The 18,524-nt window shown below is 41.3% G+C and overlaps 1 protein-coding gene across 2 annotated transcripts; it reads right to left on the bottom strand.

The window, feature by feature from the left end:
- agpat2 (1-acylglycerol-3-phosphate O-acyltransferase 2 (lysophosphatidic acid acyltransferase, beta)) lies at window positions 1–17,561 on the bottom strand. Of its 2 annotated transcripts, none has more exons than XM_085358446.1 (6): window positions 17,132–17,561; window positions 9,494–9,627; window positions 3,305–3,480; window positions 3,099–3,194; window positions 1,763–1,835; window positions 1–1,643 (listed from the first exon to the last, which is right to left on the bottom strand). In XM_085358446.1, the coding sequence occupies exons 1-6, from the start codon at window positions 17,314–17,316 to the stop codon at window positions 1,486–1,488; spliced, it is 822 nt and encodes a 273-aa protein (XP_085214572.1). In that variant the 5' UTR covers window positions 17,317–17,561; the 3' UTR covers window positions 1–1,485. The 2 variants fall into 2 exon arrangements, with proteins under 2 accessions (XP_085214572.1, XP_085214573.1); XM_085358447.1 differs by having other exon boundaries at window positions 1,538–1,643; window positions 1,763–1,800.
- Window positions 17,562–18,524: the final 963 nt, after the last annotated feature.

Below are 18,524 nucleotides of genomic sequence, written 5' to 3'. Positions count from 1 at the left end.
CCATCACACCCAATCAACATAACACATCTTCAGTCATTAGATCCTTGAGTTTGTTAGTACTTTGGGATTCCTTGATTTAATCCTAATAAATGAACAAATACTAGAGATCTAAATCATCTCATAGGTTTCCTCCCCCTGTTTATGGCAAGAACTGCCTTAAATAATTTCAGGGGTCACCAGTTAAGTAGACCGTAAGGAGATAGTAATTAAAAAACAAAAACAAAAAAAACAAACAAACAACAAACAACAACAACCCAAACAAACAAACAAAAATAAACCACCCCACGCACATTGGAAACCTCCCAAAACATCTTTGTCATGGCACAGCAGGTAGCTCGCACTTTGGAACAGTAGTAACGTTGAAACAGTTGGACATTGCACTTAAAGAATTCACTTCTTTTGACACTTTGTATATGAGTAGGAGCATAAAGGTGATCCTGAAAAAACAAAACAACAACAAAGCAAGAGTGTGAAATTAGAGTTTGAGTTTAGAGCACTGCTGGAGGACACTTGCTGCAGACCGGTTGCTTCAATTCATTTTTGGAGAGAGAGACAAACTGGAAGAATGTACAGGGATACACCAACATACGACACTGAGAACTGATCAGTTCACTGAAGTCCATAAATCCAGTACAGATGGGTGCTGTTGTTATACACGGTATCTTGCATTCCTTGCCTTCTGACATCATGAAGCGTGTCATGGAGCTATTGGTCATTGGGTTGATGAGCCAATGTGGATACAGAGTTCAATCTAGAGCGACAGAGCTATAGAAAGTCGTGGGTGTCCTTTCCTTCCACACGCTCCGCACTTTGTGGAGACCCGCACTCATTTTTGTCTTTGGGCAAAAGACTGGAATGCATAAAGGGGAGAAACAGAAAAGAACTAAAAGTGAAGAAATGAGATGGGGTACTTTGATTTTGTGTATGTCTGTTTAAGCATCCGAAGAGAACTAAAACCAAGGCAGCATGAGAGGAAAACATAAATATCCACTGACATTTATGATCAGGAAAAAAAAAAAAAAAAAACACCCCGCAAAGTTTATCTGCTGAACAGAAGGCAAAACGAACAAAAGCAGGTGAAGATAAAAAACCAAAGAAAAGTAGAAAACAGCAATAAAGTAAGACAATAAGAAAGCTGAGATTTCCAAAGCAAGGATGAAAGGTGGACAGAGCCATCCAAAAGGCATGCATGAACAACACACACCCAGACTGTTCGGCTCGCCGTCCGTCACTCCGCTCACAAAGTGCAGAGCAGCTGCTGCTGCGACAGTGAGGGTCAGGACTGACTGTGCTGTGTGCTCAGGCCAGAGGTGGACCGGACCAGGCGTCAACTAGACATGAAGAGCTTTCGTCACAAAAAGACTTGTGTCACATTGTTTCCTGAAGGCGGTGGGACAACCTGGGGCGGAGAGTGGGGGGGCCTTGGGGAGGGGTGGATCTCAGACATGGGGCTGAAAAAACAGAGGGCGGGTGGAAGATCAATGTTCAGTGCCTTACGGGCCCGTTGCTCCGGGTTATGGAGTCAGAGATGTCCAGGAAGGCAGCGCGCATCAGGTCAAAGGATTTGTCAGACAGGGATGCCACATCGTCTGAAGTCATCCCCTTTGTCTCAATCTTTGGAAGGATCTTCAATCTGATGATTCCTGCAGGGGCAAAAAAACCCAAAAAACTTTAGAGTCAGGAGTCTCGGGGAACATCAAGCTGTTGTTTTAATGTTATTGTCATTTGACCCAACACAAATTAAAAAGTTGAGGACAGTTACCTGATTTGAACTGCTTTTCTTTCCGTAGGTAGAAGTTGCTGTAGGAGGAGAAAACGACAGGTATGATGGGTACCTGGAAGAAAAAAAAAAAAAAAAAAAAAAAACGAAGGCAAAAATAAGAAAAGAGACAGAAAAGAAGCCCTAAAAGGAAATGCTTTCTAAACCAATCAAAAAAAGGCCGAAATGCCTGATTAAACCAGCAGCACATTTCTTCAAACACACACAAACTCAGCATGACACAAGCATTCTCCATCTCCTCCACTCCCGCTAATAGAGGCCGAGTTGCTCTGTCTCAAGGCCCCGAGTGGCCCTTCAGCGGGGCTGACTGAGCCAAACGCGGCTCCCCCTGGGGGCTGTCCTGTTTCCACTCAATCTGGCCGGCCGGGTACGAATGAAAAGGCTGGCCTAACTCAGCAGAAGCAAATGCAGAGAGAGAAACAGTCTCAAGTGTGTAAAAAAGAAGAAGAAAAAAGCCATCAGGGAAAGATGAAACAGACTGTATTCAACACATTTCAAATGGAGTTACTCCGGCACTTCAAATGCAAACAAAGTGCTTTTGTTAACATCCACTAAACACTGTTTGGAGAATGCGTTAGCAAGCGCTCTAAAGCGTAAGAACCTCTTACCAAAATATTAATGTGTTTTCTAACGAGGAGCAGCAGGGCTTTATTTTTGCAGACTCTGGTGCATATCTGAACCCGACTGATATCGATCTTCAGCTGCAAGTTACAAAATCTGGGTTCACACATGCACACACCGTTGTAGCTTCATGGCTAGGTCTCATTCGAGAGTGTTTTTCTTTTTGCGTATGTGTAATTTATCCCACCTTTCTGACCCCGAGTGTTGCTATGAAAATATGAATTAACTGGAGAACAGAGACCTCCCACCTGCATGCACGCAGAGATAAAGCTCATAAATTTGCACAGCTGAGCTGCAGCCATTCTGAACTGGAGGTCATGTCTGCTGCTGTCCCACCAATCACTTTGTGAGAGCGCACTAGCATTGTGTCAAACACAATGCCGAAAAAATATCATAGAAAATGACCTGGCTGCAAGCTGTGCTCTCTACTAAATTATGATTTCATAATTTAGTCTTGCCCCACATAAGTCTGCTAGCTCCCCCACATGTCTGGAATCGGCCCCCTCACTATTGGGAACCCTAAGCTGGCAGAAGCTTCCTGAAATACCAACAGAATCATCACAGCCTGACAGAGTAAAGAGAATAAACAGGATGTTTACATGTATGGATGAAGCAAAAAGCTAGAAGAGCTCTAACGCTCCTTCACTCTACGTACAAGGTAAGATTTAAGATCTTTAAAGCAAATAAATAAACCTACTTGTGCCTGCACTGCCAGGTGGAAAGCACCCTTTTTGAAGGGCAGCAGGTCGCCATTTTGGTTACGGGTTCCCTCTGGAAATACCCACAGACGAATCTGTGAAAGTCATAAGACAAGGTTGATTTAACCAGCTCACATTCTCTAACAAAGACTACAACAGAACCTTGAGATGAAGAGGTTTCTTGTGTTAACTGGAGGCAGGTTACCTGGTCGTCCAACATGGTTTTGGCGGCATCAGCCATCACGCTTTTGGCATCGCTCGTCTTCTTGCGGTTGATGAAGACGATCCCGCCCAGCCAGCAAATGAGGCCCACTGTACCGGCATAGATCAGCTCCTTCTTAGCAATTGTGGTGCAGCGGTCTGGTAGGATCTCCATCAAGCCTGAGAGACAAAACGAGACTTAACCGTCAGGATCATGAAACTTTTAGAACCATCACAGCTACTGTATGTACATAGTGGGGTTTTTTGGTTTTGGCAAAGAAACAACAGCTCATCATTTCCATTTCCAAGATGTCTTTGTGCAGTGTATGAGAGACAACTGTAGTACAAACAGGGCTTGGCTGTACTTCCATGTAATACCACTTTGAACCGCAAGATGGTGCAGTAAGTCCAATCTGCTGTGTCCAAAATGAGATATACCAGATGTTAGCTCAATACTTGTAAAGAGTTCATGATTCTATCACACTCACCCGACTTATTTTGGCAGCTAGAAGAGCACAGAGACTGCAGTTTCTCAAAATTAAACATATTTCAAATGTCCATAAAAAAATAAAAATGTAATGCTATACTACAACCTAGTGAAACGGTGACACCTTGTGGTGACAGTTTTCACAAAAACTACTTTTAAAACTAAAATATAAAAATAATAAATTAAAATAAAAGTTAAAGACATTGCAGTTAAGCGCACAGCTTTCTACGAGCAACTGCTTTGTAGCTTCAAAGTTTGCTAATATGACAAGTTACAGAGAGTCAATAAGAACTTGTACTATAATAAATTGTCTTCCTTTCAGTCATTAAATAATACCCCAAATGCAATGCACTTATACCATAGAGACTTTAAAAATACGCCCTCTCAAAGCAGAGAGTCCACCTCCACGAAGAGCTGGATATGAACCCTGATAAGTGGTCAGAATGGGATATTTGTAGCACCGCTACATGTCTGAAGTGGCGCTTTCTTAGAAGGGGATAACACCCAAACTGAAATCACATGTTTCTGCCTTTTGACTGGAGCTCATTCAGAGAAGGATCAGTGACCAGATGAAAACATCCATGCTTTGGCCTCTTTGTCTTATCTCTTTATAAGATGTTACTCTGAAAACAGCAGGTGAGCAGATGCATTTAAACCAAGCTGAAAAAGCAGCTCAGAAAGGTGAAGAAACTAATATAACATCTGCTCTAGGATCAGCATCTCCTAATGGCTGGGGTGAAGCAGTCGGCATGGCAACTTGGACGCCAAACAAACCGCATGCTGAGTTTTGTCAGTGCTAATTAGACGCCTAGCTCTCCTCCTGCTATCACTACCCTGGCCTTGAGCCTGCCCTCATCACTCACCGGTGCTGAAAAACCCTCTCCCCCACACACTGATGGAGAGAAACCGTCCCTCAACACTCAGGTTTAGAACAGGGAAGAATGAGATACTGTTAAAAGACATCTCAACTATCAACAATACAAGCTGAAGAAAATAAATAAAAGAGGAATCGAAGCCTTTCTACAACATGCTTTTGTTTCCGACCAGTGTGTAGCTCAGACAGGGTTCTGCGAGGCCTACATTTCATTCATACAGTAAGTGATCAGTATGTAAAGAATGTTTAAAAACCCATACCAATGTAACAGGTTCTTTCTGTGCCCGTGCTTTGTTTCTTCACCAGGTTTTGTATTATTCAGCTTGCTGAGAAGCAAACAGCACGTGATCCTGTATCAACAGAGGTTGTGAAAACTGTTCTGTTCTGACAAGCACTGTGTACCAACACAAAGCTGGAATGCAGTAATCTAACAATTGGCCTAGTTTTAACATGCCTACTGCCTGTCTGACAAACCAGAAAAGGTGACCGTTGCTTAAGTAGGTGGGAGTGTAAAGTGAGATACACCTGGAAGGCCTTAACATTCGGTTCCAATAAGTTGTGAGTAGCCTGTGCAGACTTTCCCTTAATGAACTGAGCTATAAAGCTGTAGATGGTGGCACAGCTAAAGTCTTGCTCCACTGTTTGCTGGCCGAGAAGAACTAAACTGTGACAGGATGAGACCAGATCACAATCTGGCTCCATCACAGCTGCCGCAGACAATCTTGCAGTCTGATCACAAAGTGTTTTCGCATGGCATAACCCACAATGTAGCTGTCATTATTTACATATTCCCCAGTTCCTGTTTGCATACAAAGGAACGAGCGTTAAAATTGGAGTACGGCTCAGAAATAGTAGCTACTTAGATCCAGAAAAAAAGGAATTGTTATGTATAACCATTGTGACATAGAATAATGATAGTAGTAGGGCTGGGCCATATTATACCGTTCCCGGTAATACCGGTATAATGTTAGGCAACGATAGGAAAATGAAATATCGCGATAGAATGGGAGTAAAACGCGCATGCGCAGTGCCTTTGTTTTCATACGCACATGGCCGATTGTTGAGTGAAACAGATGAACCAGAATTGGTTTGTAAAAATGGTGCAACTTCCGTGATGTGGAACTGGTTTGGTGTTTATCCGTCAGATACACGACAAAGCACATTTTTTTTGCAGAACATGCAAGCGGCCGTCGTTATTGTCGTATTTGTCGGACTAAGATGCTCTTAAATCTGGGAGTAATCTGGGTCCTAAACTCAGTAAGATTCAGGTGAAACGAACACTACAGCATCACTGAGAGTTAAAAACTATCTAAATTATTTCATCTTTAATAAAACGATCAGCATTGCTGCTTTACCAGGTGTAACTATGAAGTTTAACTTCCAGGCATCCATGAAAACAAAAGTTATTACATTTAACGGAGTTAGAAGTTAGCAGGAAGCTAGCGGAAGTTAGCTCGCTAGTTTCGCTAGTTACCTAAGCATGATATAGCATGTTCTGACTGAGAGATTTCTGAAAAAATTCAAACGTACAGCTCTGCTATCACTTCCAACATAAATGAAGACAGGAAACTAAACAGCAGTGACGTTTGTAGGGTTACTGAAGTTGGGCTAGCTGGTATATAATGATGTGCTACGTGATCGCTAGCGACACAGCTATGTTAGCATAACATAAACAGTGAAGCTGGAGGACGAACACTAACACTTTTCCACTTATAAAAGTTAACGTTAAAGTTCCTGATAGTTGGAGACAAATGCAATCGCATGGCAGGATGCTGTAAACGGACCAAACTTCAGTCAGGAGAACAACTGAGATAATCCATCCACAATACGAGGTTAGTCATTAATATACTGCAACAACATGGGAATAGAGCAGCTGTTGCCAGAGAATTCAACATTAATGAATCAATGGTACAGAAGTGGAGGAAGCAAGAAGAATGAGTTTAATAAAGTTTGATTTATCTGACTGCTTTGTTTCGCTTAATGTGCCTTATAATCCCGTGCACCTTATGGTCCGAAAAATACGTACTGCACACTGCAGTTTAATGTTGCAAAGCACCTCTTTTTAACTTCAGTGGATATTATACATGGTTATGCTCAGGATATGTCAGCACATTTCTACTGGAAATGCCTTTTGGTTAAACTTTCAGCAAGGAATTTGCATTTGCACTGTTACATTTTTATAAAGCTTTAATGTACATAAAAACCAGCTTCTTGTTGAAGTGAAAATAAATGGAAGGTTGTCTTTTTGCGCTAGTAATGTTGTGGAGTTGTATTTTGTCTCGCATCAATTATATCGTCGGTTATATCGTTATCGCAAATTTTCAAATATATATCGTGATAAATATTTTTGGCCATATCGCCCTGCTCTAGATAGTAGTATATGACTTTCAAAAGGAGAGACCAAGGATAAAGTTTGACACAAAAACAAGTTGCATCTGGTACTACATGTGCAGGAACTGAGCCAACTGCAAACATCTGTACCAGTTAGCTGGTTGCTTTTGTGCTTTCACACAGGCTTGAGTTTAGCTATCACTACATGCTGACCAGAATACAGGTGACATGAACTCTTCTGATATTCAAGATTCGTTCTTGTATTATTTAATATGCATATTTTGTGGTTTTGCCAGCGGTTTGCATGAAGAAGCCAACTTGTCTGTAGATACCGGGGAACTAACCACAGACTGGTAGTAAAACTTGAAGAAGAGCGATAAACTGGAGCTGCAAAATGCCTCCAAAGTAAAGTTGGGCCACTGAACACATTTCCAAAAGCACAACATTTTCCTATTTCCAGTTTGTGTTTACAATTCAAATTTTCTTAACTGCTTGGTGAATAGTTGGCAACTGTTTGCAGACAAGTTGGCATCATCCATCTTACAAAATGTACAGGTGACGAGAGTAATCTGCTAGTGACCAGCGCAATCACAGTAATCCTAAACCTCTTTGTGTTCAATTTCACCAAGACACAAAAGCGCCTTCCTAAAGCCAGTAGGTAAATACATTTTTAGCCCTATTGGGTCCCTGATTGGTCTCTCGGCCTGTGTGATTGGAGCAGACATTAAATTAGCCATCAGTCGACGAGGCTCAATATCAGCTTTTCCTTTCCTACTTTAGGTCATGAGGTAGAGATTTGTCACATGTACCGTATATTAAGGTGGGATTCAAAAATTCCCATGGTTGGAGCTTAACGGTAGGGCTGGGCGATATGACCCAAAATTCATATCTCGATATTTTTTAGCTGGATGGCGATATAAGATATATATCTCGATTTTTCTTTTTAAAGCCATAAGTTAAGAACAAAAAGAGAGTTCTTAGTCACACTGTGTCCCAGATGTCACACGGGCACTTTTATTTACATACAGCGTAGATATTACTCAAAAATAAATTATCAGCATATATTAAATAATCATGGTCCATAAATAAAAGAAAACAATGTTGTTTTTGTGCATAACAAAAAGCTCACAATTGTGCAGTCAAAATGTAAACTAATAGACGCTGAGCATAATAACAAAGAGACAGATTTCACAGCTGCACCACCTCTCTGAACAGGTGCCATTTGTGGTCCTTATACACACACAGTACGTATCACTCCGCGAGGCTCCTCCCCGGTAGCCGTAATCCTCTGACAATCCATCAAGCGGTGCAGCTCCATAGCTTAGCAAAGTCATATTAAAACATTTTTTGACAGATTGCTGAGCGCTGTGTACCACATAAAATCGGTTCGCGGTCAGTAAGCACAACCAGAATTCATACATAAGGCGCACTGTCGATTTTTGAGAAAAGGAAAGGATTTTAGGCCGTGCAGCCCCTCTGGGCTGCATGTCGTTAGCGCGGTTAGCTCGTTAGCGCGGTTAGCTCGCTAACACGTTGACGCCATCCAGCCCCACGCACGGTAACTCGCTAACGGAGATTTTCCGCTTTCATCTTGTCATTGCCTGCAGGTGAAGCTATGGGGGAGGGGGAGTTGTGTTCAGTGCAGGAGAGGCGAGGCCGAGTAACGTTGCGTAGAGACAAAAGTGGACGAAAGAGAGGCAAACCTGCGGCTCCACAAGTATAATTATAACGTAACATAGACTATATCGATATAAACGATATTGTCACATCTTATATCTCGTATGAAAATATATCGATATTTTTAAAAAACTCGATATATCGCCCAGCCCTACTTAACGGTACAATTCTTCCATCTGGGACTCATGCATCTACTGCAGAGGAATGCTGCTCCTCCAACTAAAATGTTCAGGACCGCATGCATCATATCTGGTATCAAGTTGCTCAGGATGAACTGGACTCACTGTAAAACAACTCTTCCCTGGTGAGGATTCTCTCTTTTTCCTACTCTTGGTTTGTTTTCTTGAGTCTGTAGGGCTTAAAAGCACAAAAACTACAGCTGAGACAAATCTGCCGTCCGCATGACTGCCTTGCTTCATTCTTCCTCTCAGATTAAAAGTCTGTGTATAGTGAGAAACAGATGAGACACGCTGTCACTGCTAAACTTTCAACACGTTTCAATCTGATGTTTATGACCATTTATAAGTAGAGAGTTGAATGTGTTTCAAATAACCTTTAAGTGTGTCATCAAACAGGCCTACCTGGTGACAGAGCAGTAAAGACATCCTGCATGGGTGCAAATGCCCCAAGCAGGATCCCAGCAATTCCCAGCCAGCTGGACCTTTACTGCACACCCTTCTCTTTATCCACATGCCCTTTCTATCTGCTTCACCAATTATATTTTTTGCTAAAATGCCAAAAGAAATTGATTGTATGACTGTATTTGAAAGCATTTAAATCAATATCAAAAACGTCCGTCTTCAGAGAAGCACTAAAAGACTCACCCAAAACATCCAGGGAGCTCTGGTGGTTCGAGATGACGACATAGGGACCCTCGGTCTGCAGATGCTCCCAACCGCTCACTTCAAATCGAAGACCCAGCAAATACTTGACGTGTCGAACCATGAAACGGATGATCCTAAAAGAGAGAAAAAGGTTAAATACAGTGAGTATGTACTGGTTACTTATGATGCCAGTGTATTGCATATTACTAACCAAAGCCCTGTGAAAGGTAGAAACAAAAGCGGAATGTGTCAGGCAATATAATCACAACTATCTTTAAACACATAGGCTAAATTAATCATGTTCAACACCCCTTTAAGCATTGTTTTTTTTCCTGGTTGGGGAAATAATTACTTTCACCAAGTATAACGCTCCAGTAACCATTGACAAAGCAATGTTCATCCACCTGCCTCAAGACAAACATTACATAAAAGAACCCACAGGCTGTGATTAGTCAAAGTAGATGCACATTTTTATTTATCTGAACATTTAATTTTTTTATCTCGTTGCAAGACAGTCACTATCTGTCTTACTCTGATAGGCAGGTAGTGAAGAGTTCGTTTATCAGAGCTAGTCTGCTGACAACAACAAAAGCAGCCGTCTTTTGACCTTACAATAACTCACAAAACTATAGGCTTCCATGGGAGCGCTCTCCAAGTATCACAAAAAAGTAATCTGTTTGCAGTTAGGGTTAAAAGAAAAAAAACATGTTACAAGGAAATTTTACTAGAAACTGTCAGGTAGGGCTGCACGATTAATCGTTAGAAAATCGCGATCTCGATTCATACTTCTGTGCGATCTCATTTCCAAATGACAACGATTTAAAAAAAAAAACAACAACAAAAAAAAAACGACGACTGTACCGCATTTTTATCCGGGACGTAATCTGCATGAAAACAAGCGCTCACTCTTCCTGTTCAACAAATGACAAGGGCGGAGCCTTATACCACGTGATACAGAAGCTGTGCTGTGTGATGCTAAAATTAGCAGGGAAAAAACAACGGAGAGCACGTCAGAGATGACGAAAAAGTGACAGGAGAAAATCCGTCCCGGTCAACCACCCAAACATCAATAACGGGAACCTTATACAGCGCTTCCCTATACCCGTCGAACTCCCGCAGGCACAAAGAAATTTTGGAGGCTATTACTTATCACCTGACCAAAGATATGGCTCCCATCAACACTGTGCAAAACCAGGGATTTAGGAAAATGATCAACACCCTAGACCAACGCTACACAGTGCCGTCCCGCAACTATTTTTCTATTGTTGCACTACCTGCTCTATACTCGCAGCGTCGAGCAACGGTGGAGACGGAATTTCAAGCAGTACAACATTTTGCGGCAACAACAAAACGTGAGACATTTGTTGTTTTTATGATTATTTATTGTTTTTATGTTCAGTTTCAACTGTTGCGAAGTTAATGTGCAGTTAATGTGCAGTTAATAAGTGCAATAAATATTTATATTGGAAAAGAAGCGAAGCTCTCAATTTACCGGTCGATCTACGTCCCTACCCTCACCTATGGCCACGAGCGGTGGGTAGTGACCGAAAGAACGAGATCGCGGATACAAGCGGCAGAAATGAGCTTCCTCCGAAGGGTGGCTGGCCTCTCCCTTAGAGATAGGGTGAGAAGTTCGGCCATCCGGGAGGGGCTCAGAGTAGAGCTGCTGCTGCTCCACATCGAAAGGAGCCAGCTGAGGTGGTTCGGGCATCTGACAAGGATGCCCCCTGGGCGCCTCCTGGGTGAGGTGTTCCAGGCATGTCCCACCGGGAGGAGGCCCCGGGGCAGACCCAGGACACGCTGGAGAGATTATATCTCTCGGCTGGCCTGGGAACGCCTTGGTATTCCCGCGGATAAGCTGGAGGAGGTGGCTGGGGAGAGGGAGGTCTGGGCCTCTTTGCTTAGGCTGCTGCCCCCGCGACCCGGCCCCGGATAAAGCGGATGAAGATGGATGGATTGGAAAAGAAAATCGTGAGAGAATCGTGACCTCAATTCTAAGCCAAAAAAAAAAATCGTGATTCTCATTTTATGCAAAATCGTGCAGCCCTACTGTCAGGGCATTCGTGACCTGAGGTTCGCTGATGCAATGAGGCAATGGACAAGGAAAAAAGGGAAGAAGAAGAAAAAAAATTCAACAGAAACAAGGTTTTTTTTGGGCTGCACTGTGCATGATTACTCAAGTTCAATAATGACGTGATTACTGTAGCTGTTTGTTAGTCAGCATGTGCTTGTTTATAAATGTGATTTGATGATCTAACAAAACCATTTTTTTTAAAGCTTTTCTTTCCCCCTTGCAACTATTAAAAGCCTGAAACTGTCTGATCCACCAGATGAGATCTATTGGGACTTGTAAAGCTTAACCTTTATAGACACAAACATGATAACAGCTCTGACCTCTGTTAAGACAAATCCAAGGTGCCCCTTGGCTTGGAAAACTTTCAGTGTGATTCTTAACAACCATGATGTGCTCAGGCAGAGTTCACACATCATGCAAATGCTACTTTACATTTGCAGCTGAACAATCATACTCCCATAACATTCTCCATGCTAAACTGTACCACTAATTTTGGATAGCAAACTAGCTGTGTGACACACTAAAACTGGCTTCTGTCAATAATCTGAATGAAATTTCTCCGAAAAAGAGCAGAGGCACTACCAATCCGGCCTCAGGAAGAGGCTATACATAATACTATACATAATACTTACAAAAGAGACCTTGCTCATCCCTGAATCATATTCCCTCTGTTTGCTGTCACAAAAACAACAAACTATCCTTCTTGTAACATGGGGTAGTTTTCTTGCTAAACCAGCTATTACAGGAACCAAACTCACCTTCAACTCTGCTTTCATTTAAGCTCAGTTTCATGACTGTACACAAAATGTGTCGATGGACTAAAACATCTACCTAACTACTTAAAACCATCTTTGAGCAAGTTTCAGCCATAACGTGCATCTGATGCCACACATACTCATTAAAACTACACCACTAATGCTAATAATGTGCCATGAAGGAGCAGCTTTAAGGATTTAGGCACATCCCAACTCAATACTGCCAACTCGAAAGCAGGAGTGTCAAACATAAGGCTCAGGACCTAGAATTGGTCCAGCAAAGACTCCAGTTCGGTTTGCTAGAGGGCTTTGGAAAATATGAAGGGCAAAATTTTTTATACTTTTAACTGTATTTTTTTTTTTTTTTATAAATTTCACACCCTTTTCTGCTGACAAAGGCCTCACATGCAGTCTTTTAAGAATTTTATAGTGATTCTACTCTACACTTTAAAAATTAAATAAAAAAAATAAAAAAAGAACTACCAGATTATTCTTTTTTCAAATATACACTGGACCTAGTTTCTTACTAAAATACAGCAAAAAAAAAAAAAAAAAAGTCTTGAACCACAATTCATGTCTTTAGATTTTGGTAGGAAATATAGGACATAAGTACTGTATTTACTGAAATGTGCAAGCATACATGCAACTACAACATAAAGAGTAAAAAAAAAAAAAACAACTGAGTTTGCGCAATTCTAACAAGCTGCAAAGTTAATATTTGGTATGACCAGCTTTATTCTTCAACACAGCCTAAACTCTCTTAGACAATCGTTCTTCACCATTTGAACAATTTAAAATTGGTTCTTTGATAAGTTATAATGTGTGGACATAACAGGTGCCCTTTTTTATGTTTTAAGCAACCTTCAGGCAGAACCATTACTCAATCACTTCTAAATAAAAATGCAACACAGTCCGGCTCCTTATAAGCAAAATATAAAGTAGTAAGTGGTGGTACGCTATTTCTCAGCACTATCTTCTGATGACTGTAGTAGACTTTGTTTCCACTTGCGCTTGACTGGTAATCTACAGGAAAAATGTTGTTAACCTTTAAACTAGAGTAGTCTTTTGGTTATCTTACAACATAGTGGTGCAGTGATAACACATTCGGTCTGAAGTAAAAGCCACAGGTTATGCAACGATATAGTGTTGCAGCAACTCTATGTTCAAGGGTAATGAGTGACCGCTGTTGAATTATATTTTATGATCAGTCCACTAAGCATTTACTTTGGTTCACTTCATTATCTGCAACCCTGAGAGTGCAATCAAATTTGAACAAGAGGACAAATCATATGCAATGTGGCCACTCCAAAGGTCAGCCTGACCTGTTTTGCCAAAATGTAAAACTGCCAATCTTATTGAGTTTACTCACAAGTTTAAGGTCAGTAGGTTGTCCAAAGGACAGGCATCTAATCACAGTCTCAGGGTGACAGAGCTAACAATTACTTCCATCAGAAATACTATGGCAAAAAAAAAAAAAAAACTGGTTGTTTTCAATACAGTAAGTTGAGTGGCAATATTACTCCTTTACGAAAAAGACAGGGCCACTAATCTCCCACTGATGTTCGACACCATTACACAGCACAGAACATGAGCTCATGCAATTGTGAGTGAGAAAACTAAACCCGTCCTTTATCTGTTGTCATGAGATCCTACCTAATAACTAACCCATACCCAGAAGTAGGGCTGGGCCATATTATACCGTTCACGGTAATACCGGTATAATGTTAGGCAACGATAGGAAAATGAAATATCGCGATAGAATGGGAGTAAAACGCGCATGCGCAGTGCCTTTGTTTTCATACGCACATGGCCGATTGTTGAGTGAAACAGATGAACCAGAATTGATTTGTAAAAATGGTGCAACTTCAGTGATGTGGAACTGGTTTGGTGTTTGTCCATCAGATACACAACAAAGCACATTTTTTTTGCAGAACATGCAAGCGGCCATCGTTATTGTCGTATTTGTCGGACTAAGATGCTCTTAAATCTGGGAGTAATCTGGGTCCTAAACTCTGTATGCTTCAGGTCAAACAACACTGCAGCATCACTGAGCATTAAAAACTGTCTAAATTCTTTCATCTTTAGTAAAACGATCAGCATTGCTGCTTTACCAGGTGTAACTATGAAGTTTAGCTTCCAGGCATCCATTAAAACAAAATTTATTACATTTAACGGAGTTAGAAGTTAGCAGGAAGCTAGCGGAAGTTAGCTTGCTAGTTTCGCTAGTTACCTAAGCATGATATAGCATGTTCTGACAGAGATTTCTGAAAAAAATCAAACGTACATCTCTGCTATCACTTCCAACATAAATGAAGACAGGAAACTAAACAGCAGTGATGTTTGTAGGGTTACTGAAGTTGGGCTAGCTGGTATATAATGATGTGCTACGTGATCGCTAGCGACACAGCTATGTTAGCATAACATAAACAGTGAAGCTGGAGGACGAACACTAACACTTTTCCACTTATAAAAGTTAACGTTAAAGTTCCTGATAGTTGGAGACAAATGCAATCGCATGGCAGGATGCTGTAAACGGAACAACTGAGATAATCCATCCACAATACGAGGTTAGTCATTAATATACTGCAACAACATGGGAATAGAACAGCTGCCAGAGAATTCAACATTAATGAATCAATGGTACAGAAGTGGAGGAAGCAAGAAGAATGAGTTTAATAAAGTTTGATTTATCTGACTGCTTTGTTTCGCTTAATGTGCCTTATAATCCCGTGCACCTTATGGTCCGAAAAATACGTACTGCACACTGCAGTTTAATGTTGCAAAGCACCTCTTTTTAACTTCAGTGGATATTATACATGGTTATGCTCAGGATGTCTCAGCACATTTCTACTGGAAATGCCTTTTGGTTAAACTGTCAGCAAGGAATTTGCATTTGCACGGTTACATTTTTATAAAGCTTTAATGTACATAAAAACCAGCTTCTTGTTGAAGTGAAAATAAATGGAAGGTTGTCTTTTTGCGCTAGTAATGTTGTGGAGTTGTATTTTGTCTCGCATCAATTATATCGTCAGTTATATCGTTATCGCAAATTTTCAAATATATATCGTGATAAATATTTTTGGCCATATCGCCCTGCTCTACCCAGAAGTAGCCATTCACATAAGTGACGGATAAAACAGTTTCAATTAAACGTAAATTAATGGATGTGTTTCAAGAAATGAAAGCACAACAAGCTGTAACTTGATGCTTTACAGATGTTATTGAGTGAGCGAACTCAGGGATACCTGCTGTGGCCTACAGGTTTAATTCAGAGGTAAAGTGACTGGAAAGCAAGTCTTCAGGCTTTGGTGTAACAGTAAATTTAGGTGACAGAACCCTCTGAATTACAATGCTCTCTCTTCCAGTCCTGTCTGCCGTGTAAAATATCCATCCAAAAAGTCTATTCATTCATCTAAGGTCTGACCTCAGTTCGGTCACTTTGTCACAGACAACCGGTCCAGATAACCTCTGCACTGATAGAACGGTACACTGGTGCAACATGACACCACTGGCACAGCTAACATGACCGTGACATTGTTATTCCTGGAGCACTGAGGCAGTAAGGTCTGCTGTTGTAACCGACATTGCTGCTGTCAGCAGTTCAGGGCCAAGTGAGGTTGCATTGAGGATGGGTCTCATAACTATTCAGTAACCCAGCTCCAATCAGGGGAAAGTGCCATCTGGCATCTGTCTCTTCAGGGTAATTACTGAAATGCAGTCATTTGTGTGCAGCAAGCCATCACCACTGACTAGATTTAACCAACCACACAACAACACCCCCTACAACGTGAACACCAACACTGAAGATGCGTTACATTCCTACAGTAAGGATCAGTTTTGGTGACTGATTTTGGTGTCAGGTGTAAAATGTTTAACATTCTGCCCCCAACACAGATGTAAACTGAGGCAGATAATCAGAATCGTGTTTATTGGCCAAATATATGTGCACACACATACAAGGAATTTGGTTCCGGTAGATGGTGGCTCTCAAGCACAGCAATGTAAATCACACACACACACACACACACACACACACACACACACGTGTCTATATATACACATTACACATACATACACAACGCTGTGTAAACCAACTATAAATAACTAATCTAAACTTATATACATAAAATACAGAAATGAAATGAGGTGGAATAAGACAGAAATATAAAGTTAAATCAGCACTACTAGTAACTATGGATTCAATAAATGAGTCACTCCTTTATACACACACACACACACACACACACACACACACACAGAGAGATTTAAAGAGACAGGACAAATTGAGCGGATACAGTGCTGGATTACACGTTCAGAGGGCACAAGTTAGTGGATACTTGTATGGGTTGGGATTCTAAGAAAGTGCCTGCAGAAAATACATTGAAAATATCCGTCATCTAAAGATATTATTGCTTTTCTGGCGTTAAGATTTACCAAACATTAACCCAGCATGAACGCAACGTCACATTAGCGCCCTGATTTTTAGCTAATGTCCACACGCCGCTACTGCCAATGTGCCAAGCGAGCTAATAGTAGCATACGAATGATAAAGAAAACTGCATTAGGGATTTCTTCATTTTCTGCTTATTTATTTATTTCAAATTTCACACAGTTTGGCAGGAAACACCTCCTGCGCCACATTGCTGTAACGCCAACTTAACTCCTCGCAACAATGAGGCCATTATTGTTTTTGCTGAGAGTAAAAACCCAAATGCTTCAATATAAACAACCACGGTTGCTAGCCAGCTAACGAGCTAGCGAGGGCTAGCTGTCAGACGGCGCCGCGAGCGACATTTCTGCAAAACTCACCTCATGTTTTCAATGTCTCTGCCTCCGCTCTTTAGTATGCACAGAGGTATACCGATGAGGGCCAAGACCATCATCCAGGCCACGTAAAAGAACTTTTTGAAATAAAAAACAAACGTGCTGCTGGTGCACATCAGGAGCGGAATAATCATGAGCAGCAGCAGCGGTATCATCCACAGCACATCCATAGCGAAACCGCCGCAGAAACTAGCAGCAGCACTGACTCACGCGGGGTGTTTCTGGATGAGGAAGCCGCTAACGGTTTCAGCCAGCTACGGTGCAAGGGACGGAGGGACGGACCGCAACCCCGACAAACATTTACACAGTGAAGTATTCCCTCAGGAAACCACGGCAGCAGCTGTGCTTCACTCTGGCCCGACAAAATGAACATGAAGCGCTGCTCATCTGTTGCTAAATGGTATCATGAGGTGGAGTCAAATCGTCATCGGTTGTGAGTTTTTCTATTTCCGGTTGCTTGACCACTAAATGGTCCGATGTCACTAGAGATAGTCAAGTATCGACAGAGATTTGGGCGTTACAAACCACACATCAATTATTATGCCAGTAGGCGTTTAAACTTGGAAATAATTTCTAGGTACAGCCACAGCTTTCCTATTTATTTATTTGGTACGAGTGCATGTTCACAATTTTTTATTCAGTCTCCAAATGGTCATCCTTACTTACAGTAGTTTCACAGCCGATTACAGCACACCATGTGTAATTGGATTAGCAGTGATAATCCAGTCCTCAGCTATAATCTGACACTGTCCGTAGCGATGATCGTGAAGTTTCAGCGACGTCCAAGAGCTCTGCTTGACATGATTTGGAAGATTAGGATCAATCGGTCATTAATCCTAATTTAATATCCTAAGCAAGGACTTTAAACTTGGCACTAGAGGCAGTAGCAAGGCTGTCTAATTTGCACTTTGTGTAAGCAGTGAATAAAATGTAATGTGTAGTCTTATGAAAACAAAACTGTGATAAAAAGATTAATGGAATATTTTGATCAGCATGTTTTTTTGTTTTTTAATTGTTTTTTTTTTTTAATGTCGACTTTATATTACCCACAAATTAAATGACTTAACTGTGTTTACAAGTTGGTAATGTTTGCTTTTTCACTGGTAGGGTATGATGGTGTTTAAACTGGAGTTTAAGCAAACACACTGGTCATGGGTGAAATATTCAAACAGAAACCACAGGCTCACTCTTTCACTGTAAAAGATGCATGTATAGACATCTGCACACTTATACAGTGGGGCAAAAAAGTATTTAGTCAGCCACCGATTGTGCAAGTTCCCCCACCTAAAATGATGACAGAGGTCAGTAATTTGCACCAGAGGTACACTTCAACTGTGAGAGACAGAATGTGAAAAAAAAATCCATGAATCCACATGGT

This window comes from Diplotaxodon limnothrissa, linkage group LG7 (assembly GCF_057381915.1).
Source record: "Diplotaxodon limnothrissa isolate DT_005_m linkage group LG7, D_limnothrissa_male_GT1.1, whole genome shotgun sequence".
Lineage (NCBI taxonomy): Eukaryota > Metazoa > Chordata > Actinopteri > Cichliformes > Cichlidae > Diplotaxodon > Diplotaxodon limnothrissa.
The sequence above is the reverse complement of the archived record's forward strand: the minus strand, read 5'-3'. Positions and strand labels throughout refer to the sequence as shown.